The following is a 27,119-nucleotide window of genomic DNA, read 5'->3' on the forward strand; positions in this document are numbered from 1 at the left end:
ACCATCTGCTGGTGAAATATGTTTCTATCTCTAAAATCCCTTCCACATAAAGAAACTGACCCATTGGTGTCTGGTCCGTCAGTGACAGATCTTCCTGCACAGGGACAAAACCATTTTTAACATCACTATAAAAAGCATGGTTAAGAGATGGTTAAGACTCCATAATGATTTTGTCCCATCTATGCTAGCAGCTAAACCATTTTTAAGCTGGTTCAGGGGAACCTTTTGCTGACAACTATCATCAGCAGTGTATCAGTTTCCTTAGATGGAGCCTTAAAAAGAGACGTTCCTATGCAACTCAACAGTAATTTCTCACCGACTAGAGAGTGTGCAGATTCCCCTTATGTTCTGAAGAGCTCTTATTTGGTTATTGTTGTTTTCTGCAGCTACATTAAGGTCATTTAAACTTTACATTTGTGTGTTAACAGGCAGAGTAGTGTAATGATTTGAGAAGAGGATTGGGAGTCTATTCTTGGTTTTGCCTGTGACTTGCTGTATGATGTTAAGTAAGTCACCTAGGTCATTAAACTTGGGTGCCTCAAATTAGACACTAAAATACATATTTAGGATGAAAGTGGTCTGATTTTCCAGGGTGCCGAGCACCCGCAAATCCCAATGAAGTCAATGGAAACTGTTGGCTCTCAGTGTCTTTGTAAATCAGGCCACATTAATTTACATGACTACATGTGACTGTAGGCACCCAAATGTGAAGTTGTTGGTCATAACCCTTTATACCTTGGTTTCAGCAAAATGAAGATGATATTTACCAACAACAACACCCTTTGCAAAGTGCTTCAAGAGCCTCAGGTGAAAGGTGCTATATAAAGGCAAAGTGCTAATATTTATATATTAACATACATTTATTTCATATAAAAGTAAAATCCAGAGAACTCTAACTCTTCAATGACAAAAGAAAAAAGAAGATGGTCACATTTGTATAAGATATTTGGTAACAGGGTTATGGTAACCTTGGCATCAGAATGACCTATTAGATAACAGAAGGGCTGTTTCATTGATGATGTAGGTGACGGAATCCTCAGGTTCACATGGCACCACTCTCCCTCCTCTTACTAACAAGATTGTACTCTTCTTTTGCCAGAGCAACTGCCAGTGGCATGGATTGAGTTACAGTGTTCAAAGAGGAAAACAGTATGCGTTGGGACTCCATTGTGCTTATTCTTATTTCTTTCTATTGCTGTTTTCATGGAGGTCTAGAGTGTACAGTTCATTTAGAAGCACTAACAGTAACTCTTATCTTTCAGGCATCGGATCTCCAAATCTAAGTTTAGGTGAGTAAAATATAGTATATTTTTTTGTCATTCCACTGGTTTGTATCCCACCTTTTAAAATTATCTTTCACTGTCACCATGGCACACGGATAGCTCTAAGCCATTCCCAATGTTGATAGATTTTAGTCATAATCCACCAAAATCAGTGACCATTTTACTTAATATTAGACTGAAATAAGGCCCAAGAGTTAAAGGTGACACTTATCTCGGAAGTTCACATTTGCTGGCGTGTTGGCTCAACTCCTGAAAGCTTCCCCATTGGTAACATTGGGTCATCAAATTATAGAAAGCTAGAGACAGACCAGTTAGATCATCAGCTGGTATTCATTCCACTGAAAGGCCAACCCAAGGACTTGTTTTTCATAGCATTGGGTAGTGTTCTGTTCTCTTTAGTGGTAAATATCTCAAGAGATAAGGTTTCCATGTTAAATTAGGCTTCATCCCACCACTGCACAGAGTTGGAATCTTTTACCCTTTTGTAGCAGGATCCACAGAGTTTCCCTACTGGATGTTTGATTCTTAATAATTTATCAGCTTTTAGAAATGTGTGGAGGGCCTGGGCTGACCAGACATATACTTATACTGCCAGAATTTACTCCATCATGCTTATAAATATATACTTGTTCATTGTGAAAAAGGTTTCCAGTCCATTTCCCTCTCCCGTATATGACCCATATTGGCTTCATGGTTTTGAATTCTAAGTCCAGCGAGACTTCTAACACTAGAATTTTATACGAAATTTTTTGGCTTCCTCAATAAACTGCTGTTTTCTTCCTCATACACGAGATGTGAATAATAATGTAGAATTGTCATATTAACCCAGGCACATTCACACAAGTACATGTGAATGCACATGTTCAGTACATGCATGCTGACACATGTAGACACACAGGAAAGCATAAGTATTCCTATATGCAAATACATGCACATATAGCGCACACACATGCACATGCACACTCATACACTTACGCATTTTGGACTAGATGAAGGCTGGAAAACAAGACCACAGCATTAATGCTATTTGATCCTCATGCACTTATTCCTAATGATTTCAGAGTATCTCTATTACCCAGGCACTACAATAATTTTCTCATTTTTCAAAAATAACACTTCTAGACTCTCTTCCACTTGAGCGCACACAAACTACTTGTGTTTCGTAGAAAATTTTTTAGTATTTTACCTAGCAGTTTAGTACCTGATAAAAATTTTGCTGTAAGATTCTTAAGCAGTTGTGGAATATTTGCATCTGGCTTTAGTGTGTCTAGGTGCTGAACTCTGTCCTAGCACGAGGTCGCTGCTTACCACTGGACAGGGAATGAGAGAGACAGGTCTAGCCAAGAAAAGTTCCCGTTCCATTTTGTCATGTAATATATATATAATAAAAACTATTAGATGTATTATACAGTGCCAAGAGTTGCCTGGAAACTGGTTGCTAAGCAAGTTAAATTCTGAAGAGTAGGAGGTGTATAATTAGCTTTAAATACCTTCTGTGGTTAGTAATTACCCTGAGAAATCAGTGTGACACTCATGAGGGGCTGTGTTCATGGAAGGCATAATTTAAAGGGGTACTGTTTATTAGCAAATGGCATCCTTATCAACAGGCACAAGGGAAGATGTTGAGGTCCCCCATTGATCTCAAAGAAAATAGACTTTTGTGACATTGTTTTCAGTACAGAGTTGGCTGTCTTATTGGGCCTGATACTGATAGGTGCTGAGCACTTGACATTCCCACTCTTTGCTGAGACTCACAGGCACACGGCACCTCTCTGGGGGCCTCGATTCCAGGCCCATTGTAGGCAATGAAAGACTTTCAAAGTTGACTTCCGTGGGCACTGGATCTGACCCATGACCAGGCCCACAGTTATTCAAAAGCTTACTATTTCTGTGGAAAACAAGAAATCTCTAGAGGCCTTTTCTTTCTGGTCAGCACATGCCTCCTCTCACCAAGGCATACTGGCTCAAAGGGCTCGTCCACCCGAGAATCTTAGTACTTTGTTTAGAACCGGGTTTTGTTCAGACGTTGTAGTCACCCTGAGCAGTAGTGGAGACTCTCTCCCAGCATGGATTTAAAAGCCTTTCACTGTCATCACTTCAGACTCCATAATACACCTGAATGAAAGCTGAAGGACTTAACTGAGGGATTTGCAATGGCTTACACCTCCCCATTTTTTCATCCCTTTTTTCTTTCTCCCGTTTCAAGCCGGTACTGGCGCCGGTGGAACAGGTTCTGCAGGAGGAAGTGCCGAGCTGCTGTCAAGTCCAATATTTTCTACTGGCTGGTGATCTTCCTTGTGTTTCTCAACACCCTTACCATCGCTTCTGAACATTACAACCAGCCATACTGGCTTACAGAGGTCCAAGGTGAGATGAGGCAGGTGGTTCTTCTGCTTGCTGTCCTTGTAACCAAGGGACAAACAAACTTACAGGGAAGGAGAAAGAGAAAGGAAGAGTTAATGAGGTCTGATGGCCCAGTATTTGAAATCCCAGCCTTGAACTACAAACAAATACAATCCTCTATTTGCAGAGGATGCTAGACAGTATCTCAAATACATGACTGCATTATGAGAGGCCTCAGAGAACACTGAGGGCTCAGCTGTTAGGACCCAGCTAGAGAGTTCCTTTAGATCCAGGTGAGGTCACATAGCTGGAGTTTACTGCTATCTGTGTGTGCAGTACTTGGGCTGCCAGTTTAAGAGTAGATTCTCAGGGCTGGCTGTAAGTTCCCCAGTTTGTCACTCGAATGGCATTTATGATACATTCTGGTTACAAGGGAGGTGAGGAGGGAGGAATGATTTATGAAGTTCCCCTTAGTCTAAGAAATAAACAGCTGAATCCTCAGTGGAAATGAGAGCAGCTGAAAGGCTGAATTAAACAACAGCAGATAACACGGCAGCCAATAGCTGTAACCTGTACATCGGAAGATGACAAGTGTGACAGGAGGTTGTGCATTGGAAAGCACAGTTCCTGTCAAGGAGGTTATACAGCTGTGTAATACATGCATGTGGGAAGTGTTGTGATTGAAACCAGGGCTTCTATGCAAAACATTTTCATGCATGGATTGTCAGCACATAGGCCCACTTCCTTGGCTGCACGCTGAGCAGAGTCCTCCCTCTTTTCACTCTGACCTCAGCTGTTTTGCTGGTAGTAGTGGGTGGGATTTTTGGTGGTGGTTTTGGGTTAAATTATAATAATTATTCTTTATCTGTTTTTTCATGAGACACTGCCAATAAGGTGCTGCTAGCTCTTTTCACGGCAGAGATGCTGCTGAAGATGTACAGCTTAGGTCTCCAGGCCTACTTTGTATCGCTCTTCAACCGCTTTGACTGCTTTATTGTTTGTGGAGGAATCCTGGAGACCATCCTGGTGGAGACCAAGATCATGTCACCGTTGGGCATCTCGGTGTTGAGATGCGTCCGACTCCTGAGAATATTTAAAATCACAAGGTACTTCTGTTTTCCATGGATGTCAATTTTGGGGATGAAGCAGGGACAGGCCTAGGAGCATTACCATCATGGACAAATATGGTACTTGATATCTGTTCCGCACCCACATGTATCCAAATCACTGATCTCCTAGCAGCTCCACTCCATCCACTATCCTACCTACTGCTTCATATAAACCATTTCTTCCTCCAAAGGGCATCCCAGTTTCTGCTCAGTCATTTGCAGTGTGTACCTTTGGCAGTACAGTGGTTTCTGGAGAGCAGCTGAGAACTAAAGGCACCTGCACACGATTGAGCAGAAACAGACACCTTTTTGGGGGGATGGGAGAAGGGAAGGGAAGGGAACAAGAAACAGCTGAGCAGAAATTCCATAGCCAAAGCGGAGCAGTTTGAGACTGGCCTGTTGGCAGGGGATTTAGGGTGCTTGTGTGCCTTATGCCAGGGTAAGGATGTCCTTGGGATGGAGACATCAGCTCTTTCATAGGGAAGAAATGGGAGAAGTCAGAGTGAGGGGTTCATTGAGAATTGATCCCCTTTCTCTACAGATTGGGGAGTTGTAAAGATTGGAGGTGCGTCCATAGGCACTGACTTCGTGGGTGCTCTGAGGCTGGAGCACATATGGGAAAAAAATGGTGGGTGCTGAGCACCCACCATCAGCTCCCCCGCCAATGCTTCCCTCTTCCCCCAGTGCCTCCCACCCACCAACGGCTCCGCCAATCAGCGCCTCCCCCTGCCTCCCAGCCCCTCCCGCCCGATGCAGTCAGCTGTTCCACGGTGTGCAGGAGGCGCTGGGGGGAGGGGATGGAATGGGGGAGGGAAGAGGCAGGGTGGGGTGGGGGCAGGAACTTGGGGGAAGGGGTGGAAAAGGGGCGGGACCCGGGGTGAAGCAGGGGTCGAGCACCCCCCAGGAACCAAAAAGTCAGCACCTATGTGTGCATCACTTGAAGAAACGGGAAATCATCCTCCTGGGTGATTAGCAAGCCTGATTGGAAGCACTTTAAACTAAGCAGGTTAATGTTTTAAAATATGGGAAGATGTTATCCACCAAGCTGCATCTTTTAAGGGTCCCTGTCAAATCAAAAAGAAATTAGCATGTGCCCTTTTTTTGCTGCTTTATGGTGACTCAAGGAGGCCTGAAATGCTGCGTTAAATGGGAAAAAAGTTGATTGAGAAGCTCATTGCCAACCCCAGCAGCCACAACAATAGGCAGACCAGGGAGCGGACCCTGGTGGCTTCCTCTCCCCCAGTCTCTATGGAGAGAAGCATGATGTCAGCCCTAGCAGCAACAGAGAGAGGACTATATCCACTTCCTCCTCCCATTCCAGTTCCTCCCTCAGAGGAGGGGAGCCCCACACTGGCAGCAGCAACTGAGACCTTCTTCAAGCTCTTTTTTTTTAAATTCCCTTCTTTCTCTCCCTCCCTCTCCACAAAGGCACAGTGCCTCCTAGTCAGTGATTCTGTTCCCTCAGGTACTGCAAAACACAAACCTGATTTAGCAGGACTTTGCCAGCTTGAGGTGAAGTCACAGGAAATGTCAGCTTCTGACTCATCCAGATTTAGGATTTCCATATAAATTCATGTAAGTGGTCGCTTGATGGAGAATGGGGTCTGAGGCTCACCCATATGGGCTTCCAATCAGCACTTTGTAAAAGCTTCAATTGTGGGGGTGAAACCATGGGTTTTCCTGCAGACTCGGGTATGAAAATGGCCCTACAATCATTTTAAACTTCCAGAAGGAGAACTCTCTGAAAACGGAGATAAAAACACAGAGCACAGGAAAAGCAAGACCAGATCTGGAAGACGTTCAAGATGGCAAAGCTGTGCTGCAGACAAAAACAACTGACTTGGATGCCAGATTAGTATAAGGTTTTACCCTGAATTTAACAGCCGTTATAGAATCCAAAAAAATTAAAAACACCTTTGAAGTTTCTATGGTTCAGCTTACTGCCAAGGGTGGATGGCTTTCAAGGTCAGATGTCAAGGGCTGAAAAGAGGTTTACAGCCATAAAGACAGTTCAGACATTGGCCAAGGCAAGGCTGTGACTATTCAAAAGGAAGGTGGCCTATTTAGAAGAGTCAGCGAAGATACATGGAATAGGAACTAGCAAAAATAAACTATTAGATTCAGCATCCCGGGAGGAATGGAGAGCCCAGATCTGCAGAGTTTGTCTTCTTTCTGGATCCCTGGGACTAAAGGCAAAGGGTGACAAAATTTAATTAGATATGGCTCATTGATCTCTTGGCCGAGTTTCTAAGGAAGGTGCCTGTCCCAGGCCTAAGTTAATAGGATGCAGATAGGCCATTCTACCAGCAGGTTTTACGGAAAAAGAAGTAACACATGATGAAGAGGAAGTGTTGTTTGTTCAGGACTCTTCTCCACTCCTGCAGAGAGAGAGAGAGAACAGTTTTCAATCCTGCTAGGAGAATTCTCTGTGAAAAAGGGGCATAGATGTGGAACCTTTTGCCTAGAAATCCAGGGAGTGTTTAAGGGAATTCAGACCCTTACATCTGGAAATTAGAAAGACACACTGAAATATGCCAAGACCCTGCTTCTTGTGAGTGTTCTTTCTAGTACAGTTGCCAGTTTTCCCATTCTTCACTCAGTTCTAAACACAGTGATGATTTAGTGTCATTAACATTATAGACACTGGTGGAATAAGCCACATGCATGGAATGATAATAAAGTAAGATGCCATCCCAGAAAAAGCAGGAAGGCAGAAAAGATGACAGTGTAATGCTATATGTCAAATATATATTTCTGACATGCAGACATACTGGACGTAGAAATAGTGATAATCAAGAGGATAAAAAGAGGCACAAATCATGGAAAATATGATGGCAAGGGTATATCTTAGACAACTTAATCTTCATATATTTATGTGAATTTTCCATGATAAGTATCAAGTGTAGACAAACTCTCAATGCATCAAAAATATGCACATATATGAAAAGCATGACTACTACTCCATAATACCATAGAGCAAATAAAAACACAGTTGAATGAATACCCCATAGTTTTGGGAACTACTGTGAGAATTTCAAGAGCAAACATTACTTGGAAGATTATAAATAATCATCAGAATTATTTCATGACATAAATTAAGAAGCAGCAGTATAATCTATTTGTTTTGTTCTCTCTAATTTTTACAGTGTTGTACAGAATATCTTCCCATGCTGAGAGAAGTCAAATGACTGTCAAATGAGCTATTCTAGATGGCTTTATAAAACCCTATATTTATTCCTTTATATAAACTGAAAAGTAATCCATTATTTCCTAACTATAAACTTAGATTCATATTTTAAAGCTAAGTCCTGCCACTGGATGTCCATGGTTGGTTTTCTATTAAGTCAATGAGGGTTCTTATGCCTCCAATGTAGTGTCTGTGTTGGGTGAACAATGTTGGAAGTGCTAGTGTAGACAGCCCACCATCATTACCACCATTTTAAGAACCGTATCTTGAGACTGCAGGTATCACAAAAGCCATAGTTGAAGGTGTATAAAGACAGGGAAGAAGAATCTTGGGACTTTCAAAGCACAATACTGGGAATCAGGACTCCTGATTTTAGTCCAAGCTCTTCAGTTAAACCCTATTTTAAGTGGTTAATGGGACTTGAGTGGTGCACAGGCTGTGTGCTGACCTTTTATATAGGTGTCAATTTCCCCATTAGTGATCATATGTGAAATTTACTAAAGTATAGAGTTTAGAGATTAAAAACAACTATTAGCTCACCTTCTTCCTTGACTAATGTAGAATTAGAAAATATCACCTGCTGTCTTGGAATGCTTCTGTGAAACGAGTGATAGGTGGATACTGGAAGAACCTCCCTGTTAGTGCCTTTTAGGTGTAAATCTTCTGAGGTGTCTGAGATTTTCACCATATGACTCCAGTTGGATTCAATAGGGTTAAACCAGGGATTAATATGTTCTTACATCCCAGTCTACCTAAGGTACTTAAATCCTCCCCCCTCCACCCCCGCTACCATAGTATCTTGGTTTCCTCATAGTCTTTATTGTATTTATCCCATAACGCTCCTCTGAGGTAGGGAAGTGCTATTATGCCCATTTTACAAAAAAGGAACTGAGGCAGAGAGACTAAGTAGCTTGCCCAGGGTTACACTGAAAATCTGCAGTAGAGCAGGCAATTGAACCCAGGACTGTCAATTCCTAGCCGAGTGCCCTGGACCATCAACCAAGATGGTAGGCACCTGAGTCCAGATTGTTGGCATTCATATGATTCAAACCTTTTTTCAATGCTTTAAATCCGGGGGGGGAGGGTCTAAGGAATGTAATATTTCTCTGTTTGTGTGTGGTTAGAATTAGCTTTCCAACAACGCAGGACTGTTCTGCTGTGCCCTCCTACAGTTAGAGAAGCTCAAATGAAAGCTCATCCAAGGGATGCACAGTAACCTAAAAATCTAGAGAGTCATGCTCAGAGAATGTTCCAGGCCACTCACATGGGACTTAATGCTCTTCTGGTGCCCGATCCATAAGCAGAAGGAATGGACTCCCTCATCATAAGACAGGAGATATAGAGCTGCTGATGCCTGCTCCTCTCCTATCTATGTCTATGTAGAAGTTGTGACTGGAACTTCAGAACGAGACTTGAGTCCACAATAGCTGCTGTGGAATGGACAGTATTGGCCAGTGTTGAACTTCTGGGTGAGGAGGTATGCAGGGGGAGTCACTTATTAGTAGAGTAACAAAGGATGAAGGATCTGCAGGTGGAAGGCAGATTGACAGATCATGACTGGACGCTATGGAGGATGTGCAACTTGTTGAGACCCAACCGTGTGTGTGATTAGAGGGAGTGATTAAAGGATAACAGGTTTCAGGTCAGCTCTGCTGTCAGACCCATAACTGCTGCTGTTGGGGTAACACTGGTATAGGAAAAGGGGCCACCGCAGAGCTTGAAGTGGAGTGGGAGGTGTCCAGCAGCCAAGAGGGCAGCATGGAAGCTGCTTCAGAGTGGACACTCTGTGTCCCATAATGCAGCCCGTTTTCACGCCAGTGCCGTTCTGTAGTTTGGTGCAGAGGGAATGCAAAGTATGGCCACAGCCCATCTTCTCCCTGTTCCTTTTGGACCTCTGTGAGCCCCCAGGCAGTTTGGATGCTCTCCTGAATGGGCACACAATGGGTTGAAGGCACTTTGCAACGTCCCCACTCTGACCCCATCACTGATATATGGATACAGTGGGTGGGGAGGAGAATTACCAATCTTATCAATTTAACACTAATTGTTTTAATGGCTGCAGTCAACATTGTATATCATTATATAAAAGGGTTTGGAATGTAGGGTTTGGAACTGTCACAAACAGTTTATTCTTCTGTCAGTAATTGCAATAAATGGGCTTCATTTTAGTAATGTCCATGAAATGTATGCCTGTCTCAAAGGCTTTTTAAAAATGTTCTGTTGATTTTTAACATCGGGATCCAACTGGCACCAAGGTACCAGGGTGATATTAGAAAATATCAATCTGGAACTAGTTAGGAGCATTTTAAAGATGTACTGAGGCAATTTAATGAGTTTGATGCACAAAGAACAGTGGTAATGTGCAGTTCGCAGAAGCAAAAGGCAAAGGAATTGTTGAGGCCTGAATCTGATATCACACCGAAGCATCTCCGGAGTATCTCCACTGAGGGCAATGGAGTTACACTATTGAAAACCGGTGTGGGAGGAGGAGATGGCCCTGAGTATCTACCCCAGGCTTCCAAACACCAGAAAGCCTAGTGGCCTCCTTCCAAGATTGAGCACATGCGCGCACACGTGCACACACCGGATTTTGGACAAGTCTGTATTTGCATCCAAATAGTTTCCCCATCTGTTCTTGTCCGTTATTACAGAGCCATTCTCTGGAGTCAGGTATTCTGGCTGCTGTACCAGCTGTGAGTGTTGTAATGAGGTTGGTTAGAATGTAACTCACTGAAGCAACAAGAACTAATCACTGTATATTGATAAGAGATTTGCAGCGTATTAGTCTGAGAGCACTGCAGTAATCTTCTGTCTGTGTGTGTGGCCGGGGGCGGGGGGGAATTGTGTACGTACACGTGTGGTAGTAAAATTACTCATTTACTGCAGTAGGTCTCATTATCTCAGGGAAGCACATGGATGATTCACTGCTTAACAGGGTGTTTGGAAATGCTTGTTTATATGCAGTAGGCAGTCTGAAACAATATCTGATGCAGTCCATGAGCACCTGCCCTGGGAAACGAATCCTAACCACCTCTCTTTGGCTCCTGTAGGTATTGGAATTCCTTGAGTAACCTAGTGGCTTCACTGCTGAACTCAGTCCGTTCCATCGCTTCCCTGTTGCTGCTTCTCTTCCTCTTCATCATCATCTTCTCACTCCTGGGAATGCAGCTCTTTGGGGGCAAGTTTAACTTTGATGAGATGCAAACCAAGAGGAGCACGTTCGATAACTTCCCCCAGTCCCTCCTCACGGTATTTCAGGTATGAATCACAACAGTTCTAGGAAGGAATTGACAGTCTGCTCGTGTGTGGCCCCTATTGGGGTGAGAAGGGCCTGGATCATTCCTGTGCAGACTGGTATTCAGTGAGACTGAGATTAAATTAGTCTGCTGCAGAAAGTGATCCATGACAGCAAGTTCTGCAGCTGCTGAGATGGTGGCCAAGGTTAGGAGCTGAGCTGAATTCCGTCTATAGCAGAGGTCAAACTTCATGTGCCTAACTCGGTGAGGCCAGAAGATAGGCACTACCCTGTCAAAGGTTAGCAAACTGCAGTGTAGCCCTGCATTAGTTCTCTGCCCTAACAAAGTACTGCTGGGTATGAGAGGAAGAGATTCAAGAAAACCAGAATGGGAATCTAGTATCTATATTCTGATTACAGCTTTGCAAGTGTTCATAAAAGAGCAGAGATATAGCTAGCTTGTGTCCATGGTGAGGGGAAGTGAAAATCACCTGCTATACAGAGGTATACGTAGCTGTGACTTACTCCACTGTGCTGAGCGTTCTGTTCCAGCACTCAGTTCAGCAGTCTGACTGATGCAAACAGGCACACCATGGCATCATATGGAAATGGCCAGGAAACCTGAACAGAACTGGCTTGGATATCTGCCTGGCTTTAGCGGTCAGACCTCATGGGAACATCTGGACATTCAGAGCACAGGCCCTCTCAGCTCCTTTTTGTTTTCTGGTTGGATACATCCACCAGTTCGAGTCCCCCGGGGAGTTTCTCTAGGAGAGGGTGGGGTTTCTTTGTTATCATGGGGTTTTCAGGTTTGCTTTGTGGTCTAACACTGTGTCCCTTATTGGTGGGAATGTGTCATTTAGATCCTGACTGGGGAGGACTGGAATTCGGTGATGTATGATGGGATCATGGCTTATGGCGGCCCCTCTTTTCCAGGAATGTTGGTCTGTATTTACTTCATCATCCTCTTCATCTGCGGAAACTGTATCCTTTGATGCTACCTTTTCTCCAGGCAGGGCTGCATTTAAAACTATGTTTTACTACCTTATTGTGTCAGGGGAGTATGAATTTCGTGAGTGTCACCTTTACGGTTTACCTGGCTCTGGATTTTGGCTTCTGACAGCTAAAAATCAATGCCATCTAATGAATTTGAACTGATACTAAGACTTTCAGTTGTCAGAGTAGGGTAAGGCCGAGCCAATATGCCAAATATCGTTTTGGTTTAATTCCATCATCCTTTTGTTCACCAGACCTTAGTCCTTACCTTGTCCAGAAACTAATCTATGTACCTACTTACTGTATTTGCAGTGTATTTTTTGCTTTAATTTATTCCATTATTATTTTTATACACCCCATGTGGAACAAATATATATGTAGTTTACAGTATACGGTATACAAATGCTATAAAAGTAGCATGTTTCACAGATTAGATTTTATGTGAGATCCTACATTAACTCATTTATACACCAATATGATAGAGATCTCCTTTCATATATTACACTCTACTTGTATAACAGATATAAAAACTCTATACCCTGTTACCTATGGGTCTGAGCTGGTGTTGAGCACCCTTAATACCCATTGACTTCAGTGAGGATTGAAGGTACTGATCACACTCCAGGAGATATTCAGCACATTGCACAGAGGGCCGTGTGTATATGAAACACAGCTGTCCTTTCCACTTGAGTTTGCATGAAGTACATGACTGTAGATCTGTCCTAAATCCCTGTCTGCTATTAGTTCCTTCTGGTTTAGTTTGTGTTCCCCTAATGGATGATCCCCTCCCCAGAGATGATACATTTTTCCTGCTGATTCTTCTGCGTGATCACCTTGTAGACTCATCCCAACTCCTTTGATCTTTCTTCATAATTTAGATCTCTCAGACCCTGGTGTCTGACATCTCTGTTGCCCTGTGCTGCCCTCTCTTCAAAGTGAGATAGTGCAATCCCATTTATCTGAAGGTCGAGGGCGGCAGTCTGTCATCTTAGAAAAGGTTGCAATTCAGGTCCCCCTGTAAACAGTGAAAAGGAAAACATCAGCCAGCTTTGCAAGCCAGCTGGCTTTGGAAGGCTGCATTTTGGGCCCTTGACCCCACAGCACGGTGACAGTCCAAGAGGGTTCTGTATATTTACAATACAAGTCTTTAACTGGAATTCACTTAAATAGGATTATGCTGTAATAAGAACCTACACCAAGGAATTCATAAGAGAAACTAGCAACAGAGAGTCCTGTGGCACCTTTAAGATTAACAGATGTATTGGAGCATAAGCTTTCGTGGGTGAATACCCACTTTGTCAGACGGGGTGGGTATTCACCCACGAAAGCTTATGCTCCAATACATCTGTTAGTCTTAAAGGTGCCACAGGACTTTCTGTTGCTTTTTACAGATCCAGACTAACACAGCTACCCCTCTGATACATAAGAGAAACTGAAATTCAACTTTGTGGTAGAGGGGGTCTCTGAACAGTGATTGATCTAGACACAAGGGAAAGGATGAAGCTACAACTCCAGCTCCAAATTTCCTAGCTTGTCCATCCAGGCCCCTCAAGTTATTTGAGCGTGATTGCTTTGTATTGAATACCTTACATGCATGGGCTTACGTTGGGACTTGACAGAGCTGCCAAATGATTCCCTCAGCACTCAGCTATAATGAATTTCACTTTGGTCCCCTTAGAGATACACTGTTAATGACAATGCTATATGTAATGTCAATTATGGCCAATCAAGTCTGTGGGGAGACCTTTAATGAGGTTGTTCAATTCAAGTACATAGGCGAAAATTTTCACAGACAGGTGCCTAATGTTATGAGGATCTTGAATACGTATTTAGGCTCTTAAAGAAAAGTGGCCTGTTTTTTCAAAGGTTGAACCCGTGTGCAGTTTCCATTATCTTCAGTGGGACTTTGGGGTGCTCAGCTCTTTTGAAAAACAGGCCACTTTGAATTTGATGCCTACATATGGATTTAGATGCCTAATTCAGGAAGGCAGGTTTTGAATGTTTTGAAAACACAGTGTATTGTGTTAGCCCTGGGGGGTGGGAGGGTATGTGTCTGTGTCTGTGTGGCCTAACCATTTGTGTGAGATCAAATTGCAGCTTGGCATTTCAGGTTATTAAGGTTCTCCCTGTCCTGGTCTACAGTTTTCCAAGCCCATTTTCTTTACAGAAATACACAAACAGATATCCTGCTGAATGTATTTTTGGCTATCGCTGTGGACAATCTTGCCGATGCTGAGAGTTTGACATCTGCTCAGAAAGAAGAGGAAGAGGAAAAAGAAAGGAAAAAACTAGCTAGGTAAACCCATCTATAGCTATAATTTTAAAAACTAAAGTGGTTGAAATGAGGGAGCAAAAGGAAGGCTTTAGGGTTACCATGCTGCACCGCTGTGTGGGGAAACCCAGCTATTAGAGGGACCCTGAGCTCACTGTTCCTTGAATTACCTGGGCTGGGAGCATTGTGGAGGTGATGCTCAGTGGAGGAGGCTGCCCCATTAATACCCTGAAGCATACGGTTTAAAGCATGTCACTAGCTCCTGTGGCTGGGACAGTGTAACCAGAGAGGAGGCATGCAGGGTGATGGGGCTTGTGCAGTTAACATGGTGTTGGAGGAGGAGAAGTAGGAAGTGATAACACAATGACCCCATTTGAGCTACCCTAATATTTTCTGATCCCCACCCCACCCTCAGTGGTTGATGTTTATCAGGGACAGTCTCAGCCATTACTTCCCAAGACCAAACATTCAATCACTTTTTCACCTGTGATGCCACATCCCCCATTCCTCATCCCAGTTCCTGTGGTGCTTCTAAGGACTCCTGCCAAGGGTGAAGCTTCACTCAGATTTCCTCCTTTCCTCCTGGCTGTTGGCAGCAGGGAAGCTTGATGTTCTGTCACCACCTGTTGCTTCTTGTCCCCATATCTTCTTTCTGGTTGCTTGGAGAGGGGAGCTGCTCTGATACGCTGATCATTCTGCAGGACACCTTTGCAGCTGGCAGAGTATTCCTATGATCAGGGGTCTATTTGCCCTGCCTAAGAGCAGGCATAGCAAGCAGAGCACAAATAACCAGCAAAGACCATCAGACTGCTGGCGTGAAACTGGGAGCCATATTAAGGAAAATCTGCAGGCAGTATAACTTAGGATCATAGCCTAGGGGTTGAAAACTATTCATACAGTATATGTGATTGGTGGGAGTTGGGTGAGTGAAGAGAAGGCCTGTGGTCAAAGCCGTAGGCCTGTGGTCAAATGTGCGCGCGCACGCACGCATACATTACTAAGAAGCTCAGCAGATACTGTCACTGATGTTGCCTTTCCAGCCATTAGGAAGGAGGAGCCTGCTGGCATATATGCCAGACGCAGAATGGAGATGCCAGCTGATTATTGTCATGTTTTGTACTGCACTAGAGCATTGGCCTGCTAAACCCAGGGTTGTGAGTTCAATCCTGGAGGGGGCCATTTAGGGATCTGGGGCAAAAATCTGTTTGGGGATTGGTCCTGCTTTGAGTAGGGGGTTGGACTAGATGACCTCCTGAGGTCCCTTCCAACCCTGATATTCTATGATTCTGTGATTTCTGAAAGGGAAACCCCTTTTCCCCTTTGTAAATGTTTGCTTTTCATCCTGTTGAATTGTTAGGACCGCTAGTCCTGAAAAGAAACAGGAGATTGAGAAACCAGCTGTGGAGGAGGAGACAAAGGAGGAGAAAATTGAGCTGAAATCTATCACTGCTGATGGAGAGTCCCCGCCTACTACCAAGGTCTGCTATCTCTTACCACCCAATGTGCTATAAGCAGTTCAGATTTCTGAGTGAACAAAAAGTCAGGGCACTGTCTGACCAGGGCTTTGTCTCTGTCTCCTCTGTTTTGTCAGATCAATGTGGATGATTATCAGCCCAATGAAAATGAAGAGAAGAACCCATATCCTACTACAGAAGCTCCAGGTACATCCCATCCCCTTTTCCTTACCACTGATCCAGGAAGGAGAGGCTCTAGTTCCTAAAGTAATAACAGTTTGATCATATTGGATCAAATTATTTTTCTTATTATAATTATCCAAGTTCTGAGATGCCTCAAATTTGTGTCAATGGCTGATGCAGTCACAGCAGCCTCCACGATTGGGGGGCAAAAAAAGTGAAGTAAAAACACTTCTCCCCTCACCCTCTTTGGTGTGCCAGCAAAGCTAGCCCTAAATATGAGTAAAGAATACAGATTTTCCTGACATGATCAGTTTTCCGAAAACTCATGCTGCCAATTGTCCCTGGTGGTGGTATCAGTGAAATGCTAACAGATCAGCTGCATGGTTATTTGCTGTTGTATTGTACCCTTTATTAAAGTGAAGTGAATTGTATGGTAGTTCCCAGAATTGTTCTTTTCACCCTTTTTGAAAATTGGAATTACATTTGCTCTTCTTCAGTCCTCTGGGACCACTCCTGATCTTAGTGATTTGTGAAAATGATAGCTATTAGCCCTGCAATTTCCTGGCTGCTTCTCTTGGGTCCCTCAAATCAAAAAGCAAATCAGAAAGGTCAGGTGATTTGAAATTTTTCATATGTTCAGGTATATTTTTAGGAATCTGTTATCTATTATTAGACCAAATTTACTATAATAATCTATTAGAGAGACAAGGTGGGTGAGGTCATATCTTTTATTGGACCAACTTATTTTGGTAAAAGAGACAGAAGTTGGTCCAATAAGATGTTACCTCACCCACCTTGTTTCTCTATTATCCTGGGACCGACACAGCTACGACAACACTGCATATTATAATCTATGACATTCTATTCTATATGGTCTTCTCATGCTGTTGTGTGAAACTCTGACCCCACAGAACCCCTCTAGGGCCTAGGACAATTGGTTCTCAAAAAATTTGGTCCAGGGCTTCCCCTGCCTATTAGGAAGTAATTATTCCAATCACTTGTATTTCTCCCTCCTATTTATCAGCTTCCTTGTGACCACCTGACATTATGGGCTCCTCGTCCTCTTAGCTAACCAAGCCTGTTGTGCTACATGAGGGGCTGTGTGTCCATATCCTGTCTATCTGAGACAACACCTGATCTCAGACCTCTTCTTGCCCACTGCCTGCATGTGGATGTACTTTAGCTGTGCCTAGACTGGAGTACTCCAATTTTCCTAGATGTTCTCTTTTCTCATCTGCAATCAGCTGTTTCTACCAACTATCAATCGATGGCTTAATCTCTTAATTCCAGTGATCCTCTCACAGATACCATCATCCCACCCTCTAAAATCCCTCACGCTCACCCAGTGCCTGAAAATGATTTGAAATGGTCATTTCATGTGTTTCCCTCTAGCTGTACCTTTATTCTTAAAACCTCCCCACTCACTCTTCCATCAGCTTCACCTGCCTCACTCCCACTAACCTCCTCTTACAGTATCTACTACACAATCCAGCATCAAACCTCCATCACCACTGATCCTCAGAACACTTATTATGCAACTCACCACTCTGCCCCCTTCCTCTGCTGAGTCTCTGAAAGAGATCAGCACCATCAGTGAGTTTACATATAGTAGAAAGACGATGATGATGATGAGCGATTCATCAAGGTAAAACAGGGTGCAAATCTTCCAATCTAGTTCAGCTACAGAAAAAATTCAAATCCCAACTCTCAGACATCCTGTGAGAGTTTGGGCAAGTTGCTTAACCTCTTCCTCAGTTTCCCCATCTGTCAAACAAGGTCATCTACTTATCTACCTCATAGGAAATTTGTGAGAGTCAGTTCATTAATATTTGTCAATAACTTTGAAATCCTCATATGAAAAGCACAAAAAAGTGCCAAGTGTTACAATTATAGTATTATTACAGTCATTAACCTCATCACCTCCTTTACATGGACTATACAGAAAAGCACACATGAAAGAATGTTTCTTAAACCCATAGAGTTTGTGAAAAATATAAACTTCCAGTGTATTACAAGATCCAATACGATAGAAGCATGAGCTGTTACAGAAATAAACTTGTTTTAAAAGGTACGTGCTCTGTGTACCGAACGCAAACATTTATCCAAAACCCTCTGAGCTGAATTCCTGCTAACGGAGGTGTGGAGAGAGAGAAGCCCATTTGTGTGCACTCGGGTTATGCATTGAAAAGGCTGCTTTTCTCCTGTCCCCAGTAGCTATGCACCAAGATTAAGGTATGAGCTGATTCATCTGCATTTCCTAATGTGTTGAAAGCCCAGCCAAGCACAGTGACTGGCCCTAAGGGAAGGAGAAAGAAAGCAGAATGCGGATCTAGAGTCTACCTGGAATTTATCTCATTTTGTGTGGGCCAAAGAAACTATTTTATTACAGTAGAATTGCCTCATAGGCGTTGGCCGGAAGATGAATGTTGTTGTGTGTAGCCAGTAATCTCACCCATCTTTCAGCATTTCTACCTCTCTTACTAACTAAATGAAGGGAAATGCTATTGCACCATGCACAAAGCAACGTCTGACTTCAGCAGGGGCTTGAAATCCTCAAAGGGTAAAAGTTCTCTTTCAAACCTTCCCCATAAGGCCCAAAGCCCCCATCTCTGCATTTCTTCCTTGCGGGTTAGTCACTGATCTGTGCAGTGCCTGCAGCTCTGCTTCTTAGGAACTTGGTTCAAGAGTTTTACCTTTGTCTCAAGCCTTTCAATTCTTCTCTCTCTTGAATTCTAAAAAATGGCAATTCTGAGAACTTCTGACTGGTGTTTGACAGAGCGGCCATCCCTAGTGTTTTCTCAGTGGCACACACTCACTCATCTTGACACAACCTCAGGCAAGGTGTTGGCTCTGTGCAGGGCTCATATAATGCAACAGGAGAAGTTTCTAGCTGTAGTTCAACCCAGAGAAGTAACTGAAACTTCTGGGTACATAAAGTGCTCTGCACTCAAGTGAACCAGTTACTGCTACTCCATAGCATTAAAAAAAACAACTGTTCCTTACAGCAGAGGAAGAGGAGGAGGAGCCTGAAATGCCTGTCGGCCCTCGGCCACGCCCAATGTCTGAACTGCACCTCAAAGAGAAGGCTGTGCCCATGCCGGATGCCAGTGCTTTTTTCATCTTCAGCCCTACCAACAGGTACTTGAGAAGTTGCTGTGCTGCAGTGTTCCAACCATGAAAGGCAGGTCAGGTCTCCTGTTTGTATTGGACCCCCAAGAACATGCTGTGCAGAGCTTCCTGGCTTCAGTGACCCAGTCAGTCCTGCAGAACCCCTTGCTTGGAATCCCAGGTGGAAAGCTCTGCTCTAGGGATCTCTATGCAGTATCACTGCCTAAGGGGAGTTCAGAGCACCTAGAAAGTTTGTCGGAGAGGCAGATCATGAATACTTTGTATAAAGGGGTGTCACCCTCCTCTTACAAGCCCCTCCCCCCCAGTTGAGTGTGTGCATGCCTGCAGTTTTTCTCAATTTCCTCCACTCACAGTGCCCCCTGTCAGCTGCTGTGCTCATCAGGTGGATCTTCCATGACTCAGCCCTCTGGCTGAGTCCCACACAGGCCTGTGTGAAACTAAACAAAGCAAATCCCTTTCAGGGTATACTGTCCAACCAGGCCTATATCAAAGCACTCGGTAATGTACTGCAGCTCTTCCCAGCTCAGTCCTTTAACAGTCCAACAGTGCCCATCACGGTACCCTCAGTTAGTCATATCTCTGTAGCCCTCCACAGGCTCAGTCCTCAGTCTGACCAACAGAGTCTATCTCAGTACCTTAGTTGGCCAGCTTACATGCGAAGGTTCCTGCCCTGGGATGGAGCAGCGCTTCCTGGAGACTCTTCGTCTGTCGTTTAGTCCTCTGACCCTGGCTCTCCAGCTGGGTCAGTCTCAGTTCAGCCCACTTCCTGCCCACACAGGGAACAGGATGCTGAAAAGTGGATGGAGGAGGGGAGCTCATGGCTCCACAGAGCAGGGCTGGCCTGCTGGGGGCAGCATTCTGCACCAGCACATAGGGCTGTAGTAGGTGCTCTGAGCCACATTCTGAGCCCTCAGGAGATCAGTACCAGTCTGACCAGCACAGGGGCTCTGGGGTGACCTCCACCAAAGTTGAAAAGAAACCTGGGCACTAGAAATAAAATACATAAAATAGGGGATCTGGAGAAGTTGAGGAATTGGTATGGCATCTACAGCCTTTCATCTGTTCATCACCAGATCAGATCATTTGTGATCAACAGGCACTGAAAGGCATTACCATTTGAAGGCTGCTTGGTGGCCAGTCATGTGTAGAATATGTTGGTGATCTGACGGCCTCCTGAGACCACAAACCTATTTTATATAGATGGCTGTAAAGCCATCAAATGCCAATGATTACCAGTCATTAGGGACCTGCTCCCATTGAAATCAATGACAAAACTCTCATTGATTTCAGTAAGAGTAAGATTTGGCTCCCTGGGTTGAGTTGGTGAATTAGTGAGGAAAAGCTACTTGTATCATTAACAGTTCCCTCAAGTCCTCTCTTCTCTGCCCTAGTCCCTTTTAGTTGGAAATGTCAGTAATTGCATCCATCGGTATTCTTCCATTTACATTAAAAAATATTCTCCTTACACTCTGGGACAGTGCTAGGACTTTGGAGTCTAATTAACAGATGGGTTTCCTGATGTACCATATTGATGCACAAATAACATAAGTGCAAATAGGGTGACCAGATGTCCTGATTTTATAGGGACAGTCCCGATTTTTGGGTCTTTTTCTTATATAGGCTCCTATTACCCCCACCCCCTGTCCCGATTTTTCACATTTGTTGTCTGGTTACCCTAAGTGCAAAAACCAGGTCCATCTGGCACCAGGAGTACATGTGGTGCTTCCTTTGGGTGGGGGTGCTTAGTTATATCAGACACACATAACTAAAGACATGTGGCATGATTGTGCCAAGCCCTGCATGGGTGTGCAAAGGAGAAAGGGCACAAGGAACCTCATCTCTCTTGTGCCCCAGTGCAGGGGTCCTTGTGCTCTCCTAAGTACAGTACCATGTGAGGCCAGTGTCATTGGTGGCACTAGCTTCTCCAAAGGGAGTGGGAGACTATGGCTGTCACAGAAGGGAATGCATGCTGCGTCCTTCCAAGGACGTATCAGTAAGCATGCTTGCCTGATGCACAAGGCCTCCCAGAACTTCCATGGGGTCATTGTGTAGGAGCGCAGTCCCAACATGAGGCTGTCATAAAGGGTGTGCAAGTGTATATAGCAGACAGTGGGGTAGCGGCAGTCAGGACTCTTGGATTCTAATTCTAGCTCTGCCGCTGACTCACTGCGATTTCTTGGGCAAGCAATGTAACCTCTGCACCTATCTGGAAAGTTGATCTAATAGGGGTTGGGGGTGTTATAAACCAAAAAGGGACCGAAATAAGATAATGATGCTTTAGTCCTCATTCTTTGTAAAGTGCTCTGAGATCTTTGGGTGGAGGGAGTTACGGAGGTGCATAGTAAACTGGAGAAGGACACTTTTCCATTTGACTGGAGTCTATTTTATTTCTTGCCTGCTAGGTTCCTGCTAAGGGTAAGAATTGCTTTGTATTAGGCTGAGCTTCAGCAAAGAGACACCACATGGCATGATATTATGCCCCTAGAAGCCCCAACTTGCGCCTGATTTCCTGTTATTGTCTGAGGCCAGGGTAGTGAGTGGAGCTCTTCTAGCACCTCTCCAGAGAAATTCCAGTTCCATTTCGGGGTCTGTGGTAAATGAAAAACATGTATGGAAAAGAAGCAAAAAGAACCTCTGAAGATTCTTCTTAACTGGGTTCCTATCTCGTTTAGTTCCCTTTAATTGAGGCCAAGTGGTGTAATTTCAGGATGAACCAACAGGAGGTCATTTATTGTAGAACACAACTAAATCTGAATAGGGACCCAAACATATGTAAACAGAATGGCTGCCATCCTCTCTTTCCTTCACTGAAGCACTAAGGGCCCAGTCCTGCAAGATGTTAAGCATCTCCTGTGGCTCCCTTGTGTGGCTCAATGGGAGCTGAGGACACTCAGCACTTTGCAGGATCAGGTACAACTGCCTGGCCTAGCTTTTTCCCCCTCTCCTGGGTCAGAGAGACTTATGCAGAACACTCTTACAGGTACAGACCCAGCAGCAAAGGTGGAGGAGTCCCACCCCTTAGCTCTCTTTGCAGCTGGTTCTGATGGATAAGGTTGTGTCTTTCCTCTCTCTTGCAGGTTTCGTCTCCACTGCCATCGAATCGTTAATGATAACATTTTCACCAACCTGATCCTCTTTTTCATCTTGCTCAGCAGCATCTCCCTGGCAGCTGAGGACCCTGTCAAACACTACTCCTTTAGGAACCAAGTATGCCTCCCATCCTTCCTCCTTCCCTCACAACATGTTAAGAGTGTGATTCAATCAGATCATGAATCCATGCCAGAATAAACTAATGGCAGTGCAGAGAGGGCTGTATCGAAGGCTTCTGGGGCTGGCTTGAGTAGGCCAAGGGAAATCAATGGGCTTGCAGAGAAGGCAAGCCAGGGCAGAATTTGGCCTCAGATCAATATCACAAACATCTGCTGGGGAAAGAGGGCAAGAGCAAAGGGAGACAAAATGTTTTCTATGGGGATTTTGGGTAGGACAGGTTACAATAAAACTAGGATCTAGAAACATATGTTGGGTTTCAAATAATCCTTCATTTTTCAAGCCCTTTTAGAACTTCAGCTCTCTTGCCATGTGCCTGCCTTTCACTTGAGAAACTCAGGGCCTAATTCTGACCTTCCTTATACTGGCATAAATCAGAAGTAACTCTCTTCAGGTCAGTGCAATCACACCGCTGGAAACCCAGGACTACTGAGATTAGAATGGGCCATTGGTATGTGAGTGCAGACTGTAAAGCTATAATCAAACTGGAGATAACCCCCGATAAGTGTTAAATGCCTCTACTGACCAGGCTGTGGGGGTCATTCAGCCCAGAAATGCATTCTAATCTACCTTTCTAAAAGCTCTTATTAGCCCTCGTAGATGTTCACTGCTCTCCTGAGTTTGCTTCGGTTATTCTGGGTTGGCACAGAACCCAGAAAAGTCAGCAGTTGTGTGTGAGGCAACTTTTTGGAGCCTTTCCAGTCTAGTTCTGAAAGAGCTTGGAAGACTTTGACAGTAGCTAAATGTTTTGTAAAGCTTGTTTAAAGCTTAACTTAATGATGAATGTTCAACTGTCCCTCAGAAACACACACACGCACAACACAAAGTCTGGTTAGTGGAGGCATAGTACATGTTCCTGGGTTTATCTCAGCTTTTATCATAGTTTTGCATTTCACCTTTAAGGGGAGAACTGAACAATATAATCTGACCTATGTGATTGATTACCCACTGGTGCATTGCTGAATGTACTTACTATGGAGGCCTAAATGCATGTCGGCTCTGCAATTGACATACCTGGGGCAGTATTTCCACAGAAGCTCTAGTAGGAAGCTGTAGCTAAAGGGGATCCAACAGTTACTACTGGATGAAGAGCTGGAGGTTTGGGGCAAAATTTTGTCTTGCATATTTGAACCCAGTAATGTTATATGAAAATCTCTGCTTAATTTTTGCAGGTACAAGTGTTTAAAATGCATCATTAAGGGGACACTGGCAAGATGTTAGGGTTGCAAAAGTGACCTGCCTTTACAGTATGACAGTAAGATTGTACCCTGCCTTGCACAGGGTGACATTACAAGCAGCCTAACTCCCTTTCTGCATCCACACATGGACAACACAGTCTGGTCCATACACTATCCTGTGCACCAGGACTCTACAGGGCTATGGCCGCTGTTGGCAACTCTCCAAAGTGGGCAAAGGAGAGTGGGGAGACCCTGTCTCTGCACTGGCCAGTGGAATGGACCATACTTGCTATCCTAGGGTGGAGCAGTGGCTGTGTTCTCCCTGTGTTCCCAAGGGGTTGTGCCCTCAATGCACAAAAGAAATTTGGTGCCTAATTCCCAATTTTGGGACCACTGCAGTGCACAAAACTCCCGCTGAACCATGGAGGGGCCTAAACTCACTCGGCACCTAAGTTTTTGCATTAAAACTTCTCTACGCACCCAAATTTCTGCTTCTGAGTATGTGCACTGCTGCCTCCCTCTAGGCTTCTGGGCGCCTTTCTCCCACCTAAGCCCTAAAGCAATTCACAAATGGTAGGACCGGCATTCGGCTGCCTACGTCATGTGCAGGGCCCAATCCAGTAGGCATCCCCCTCTGGTAAATTCCTACAAAACAGCCAGGAGGCAGGGGAGGACCTCCCTCATATGACTCTTTGAGACAGACAGAGAGCATACAAGCACAAGAGTGACCTGATAGCCCAGAGGTTAGAGCACTCACGTGGGAGACCCAGGATCCAGTCCCCCTGCTCCAGTGATTCATTAGTTACCCAGAGTTCAACAGGAGAGACTGAGAAGCCCCACATCAGTATATCCCAGAGCCCAGTAGTTAGAGCACTCACCTAAGAGGCAGCAGATCCCTGTTAAGATCCCTTTTCCACCTCAGGCAGTCCATCTCCCTGCCACTGAAAGATTATATGTTTACTATTTCTTTGTCCAGTCCGGCTTTACATTTGCCAAGTGATGAGGCTTCTACCACTTCCCATGGCAGACTATTAAATGTAAAGTTTAATCAAACTAGCAAGACAGTAAGCCAAAGAGAAGACATTCACAATCTGCACTGCTAATAATGCAGTTGAAAGAAAAGGTTTGGGGGACTGCAGGAGATTTGACTGTGACATGGATATTCTCCTTCATCTCAAATATATAGGGTCAAATTCTGGTCCCATTGAAGTCAATGGCAAAACTCCTATAGCTTTAATGGGACCCAGTTGATCCATAGTAAGATAGCCGTGTTACCTGCTTTGGATGTCACTTTACACCTTGGGACCTGCCATTCTCTCTTGTGTCACTCTCGACAAAAAGCTATGATTATGTTTAATTTGCAAATTTATATATTTGTTATTCCCCCAATTCATGACAAGTCAGCACAGAGAAAAAAAGAGCAATAGCTACCCCTGAACAGCAATTTGAAGCCTTTTTTCCCTCCACTGTAAAGGACACAGAAAAACTTGAATGGAAGTTAATAAAAAGAAATCGCATGTTTTCCACTGAGAGACCAGATATCCTTGTATTCTCCATTTGGAAATGTCTTTGGGAAACCCTTGAATTCTTTATAAAATTTAATTAAATTTAAAAAATATTATTTTGCCTCTGAAGCCACATGGGAGTGTAACTCTCAGCAAAGATTTCATTAATATGCTGCCTGTATCCTGTACCAAGAACTTCATTGTATTCAACAGGATGTTCTTACCAAACCATTTCCCATCTATTCCTTCCTGCCCTCCTATTAAAAGACTTGTGCATTTTGATTTTGAATGGTGATTTCTCATTCCAGTGATCACTCACTGATCTACCCCTCCACCCCTATTCCCTTTTGTTTTACAGATTCTCTTTTATTTTGATATAGTTTTTACTGTCATTTTCACCATTGAAATTGCTCTGAAGGTAAAGTCCCCATCTTCTCTACCATTATTATCTGTCACTTATAAGCCTACTACTTCTCTGCCACTATCTGTTGCTAACACACACGCCTGTTTGTATTGGGTCACGCTCAGTACCACTAACCCAATTGTGCTTATTTTTCAGATCCTAGGCAATGCAGACTATGTCTTCACTAGTATCTTTACATTAGAAATTATTCTTAAGGTAACCAATCTGAGCAATACACTTCTCTCTCTCTCTCTCTCTCTCTGTCTTTGTATCACTTTAAATCCCATTGTTATCTCCACAGACAGGATTTTCTTTTGTTTTTTAGCTTATTGGTAGTTGTCTATGCTTCTAAACAGATCTTTTGTCCAATGTTGATATTCAAATGACATTTGCTATTTAGGACCAGTGTCAGCATGATGCTGCATTGGGGCGTCAATATGAAGGGATGTTTCTTTCAGGAAATATTAGACAGGGACAAGAAAAGGGCAAACAGGCCAGAAATTTACCCCAACAGTTGCCAATCGTTTCAGGACAACAGTACATATGTACCATACTAAGAACCATGAGCATGCAAGCCTCTCACATGTGGAACTCACACTGCAGAACGGCACTGTGTGAACCAATGCCCTTCCCCCCTCACACAGTTTGGCGTGTCAAAACCCAAAGTGAAGCTCTGAGTTTTACACTGTCATGAGACTGGAGTTTGGAGCAGCCAGAAGTCCCTTGTGGCTTAATGGGAGACAAATAGCAGATTGCCACAGGGGCCCAGCACAGAAGCTCATTGTTAAGGTCTGGAGGAGGAGCCTAGAATACCAGTCATTAAAGAATGAAGGCCCATAACTGGGACAGTACTGGTCGCTGAAAATCTCTGATCCAGAGAGTGAAACTGCCTGGCTAAAATACCCCCTTCTGATTTTCAGGGGAACACCCTGGCCACAAGGAAATGGAACAGGAGAATAGTTTGGCAATGAAGAAAATAAAAATCTGTTGCCTCTGTCTTAACTCTCATTTTCCCAAAAACTAATATTTTAAATAACAGTAATCAAGCAATGTCCTGGCTCTCTAGATGCAGGGTTCAGTTGGCATCTTGCTTTTTACTCAATGAACTGGTTTTAAGCGCTAGTGGATGGCAGCATTCTCCTTGGAGCTGCTGAGATCTCATAATTCAGACAGCTAATACAATATCCAAATGAACACTGGAAGGGCAGGATTCTCCCTGAATGTTAGGAACTGGGCTTGTCTGTTTGGCTTCAAAGCACCAAAACTACAGTGCTGTCCAGAGAGGCTCACCCTTTTTGTTGTCCTGCTGCACACAGTGTGTGTGCCCATTAAATCTAACACCCACCCAAAAAAAAACACATTAAAAAGGAAAACAGCTCAGCAGCAACATTAAATATAAGTTTAGTACAAGCTTTAGTTCTCTGTACAAGGGCACCTTTAAGCCATTTGACTTTATGGTAGTATACCACTAATGGCCCAGTCCTGCTCCCACTGGTAGGAATGGCAAAGCTCTCATTGATTTCAGTGGGAGTGGGATCAGGTCCCAACCTTTTATCTAACAAATCCACTAGCAGA

General features: G+C 44.0%; 1 protein-coding gene across 35 annotated transcripts in view; it reads left to right on the forward strand.

The window, feature by feature from the left end:
• CACNA1C (calcium voltage-gated channel subunit alpha1 C) overlaps positions 1-27,119 on the forward strand; it is a 723,794-nt gene that overhangs the window by 580,212 nt on the left and 116,463 nt on the right. For 21 of the 35 annotated variants that reach the window (XM_065582596.1, XM_065582633.1, XM_065582651.1 and 18 more), the window contains 11 exons: positions 1,263-1,289; positions 3,490-3,650; positions 4,507-4,732; positions 10,973-11,180; positions 12,021-12,141; positions 14,335-14,449; positions 15,783-15,903; positions 16,017-16,086; positions 19,068-19,200; positions 22,269-22,398; positions 25,500-25,559. In XM_065582596.1, coding sequence (XP_065438668.1) covers positions 1,263-1,289; positions 3,490-3,650; positions 4,507-4,732; positions 10,973-11,180; positions 12,021-12,141; positions 14,335-14,449; positions 15,783-15,903; positions 16,017-16,086; positions 19,068-19,200; positions 22,269-22,398; positions 25,500-25,559 — 1,372 coding nt within the window. Of the gene's footprint in view, positions 1-1,262; positions 1,290-3,489; positions 3,651-4,506; positions 4,733-10,972; positions 11,181-12,020; positions 12,142-14,334; positions 14,450-15,782; positions 15,904-16,016; positions 16,087-19,067; positions 19,201-22,268; positions 22,399-25,499; positions 25,560-25,700; positions 25,761-27,119 lie in introns of all 35 variants that reach the window. The other 14 variants (XM_065582602.1, XM_065582699.1, XM_065582691.1 and 11 more) reach the window with 2 other exon arrangements.

Source organism: Chrysemys picta, chromosome 1, assembly GCF_011386835.1.
Source record: "Chrysemys picta bellii isolate R12L10 chromosome 1, ASM1138683v2, whole genome shotgun sequence".
Taxonomy (NCBI): domain Eukaryota; kingdom Metazoa; phylum Chordata; order Testudines; family Emydidae; genus Chrysemys; species Chrysemys picta.